This window comes from Arachis ipaensis, chromosome B04 (assembly GCF_000816755.2).
Source record: "Arachis ipaensis cultivar K30076 chromosome B04, Araip1.1, whole genome shotgun sequence".
Lineage (NCBI taxonomy): Eukaryota > Viridiplantae > Streptophyta > Magnoliopsida > Fabales > Fabaceae > Arachis > Arachis ipaensis.
This window is the reverse complement of record NC_029788.2, coordinates 108,460,521-108,461,206: the sequence shown is the minus strand read 5'-3', so window position 1 is coordinate 108,461,206 and position 686 is coordinate 108,460,521. Positions and strand designations below refer to the sequence as shown.

Sequence of the window (686 nt, the reverse complement as noted above, 5' to 3'; positions counted from 1 at the left end):
GTTTGACTTATCGTTCCATAAAATTAAAACAAAAAAAGGGGAAAAAATATATAGACATGGTAGATCCGAAAAAAGAAATGGAATTGGTTGAAGCAATTACCGTTCTGCGAAGACAGAGAATAGGGTTTCCATAAGCATCGCGCAAGAAACGGTGCTCGCGCAGAGTCAGGGAAGGTGTCTTGGCCGTAAAAACGAGTTGCCGTTTATGTCTGTGACCGTGTATTTCTCCGTAAAAGTCCTCTCTCTCTTTATTATAAGTGCGACTGGATATGGTGCACAGTACTGAGGGTCAACGATTGCGATCGTCGGAAACGGTGGTGGTGGCGGATTTGCCATGATGAATGCAGAAACATATATGTAGCGTATTGAATAATCTTTTCTTATTAAGTATAATTAATAATTAATTGTAATGTGAATTTGTTGGGCCTAGAAGATTCCGAATTCAATAGTCAACGTACCGTGTTGGATAAGATTATTCTTTATTTTATAACGATGACCAATTACAACAATTGCGTGTTTGGATTTGATTTGGATGCTATTAATCTAATTTTTTGGGCTTAAAATTATGTAAATTATTTTTAAATAATTTCAAGGTTCTCGAAATTTAATCTGTGATTAAATCGTTTTAATTATTAATTTATTATTTTATTAATTTAACCAATTCAATCCTAATTTAATCGAAATAA

At 33.5% G+C, this 686-nt stretch overlaps 1 protein-coding gene across 1 annotated transcript in view; it reads right to left on the bottom strand.

Annotated features, from left to right (window-relative positions):
* LOC107639635 (protein LURP-one-related 15-like) overlaps positions 1-439 on the bottom strand; it is a 14,286-nt gene extending 13,847 nt beyond the window's left edge. The window contains exons 1-2 of the mRNA XM_021122538.1: positions 172-439; positions 101-130 (exon numbers count right to left, since the gene is read on the bottom strand). Coding sequence (XP_020978197.1) covers positions 101-130; positions 172-336 — 195 coding nt within the window. The 5' untranslated portion in view covers positions 337-439. The remainder of the gene's footprint in view (positions 1-100; positions 131-171) is intronic.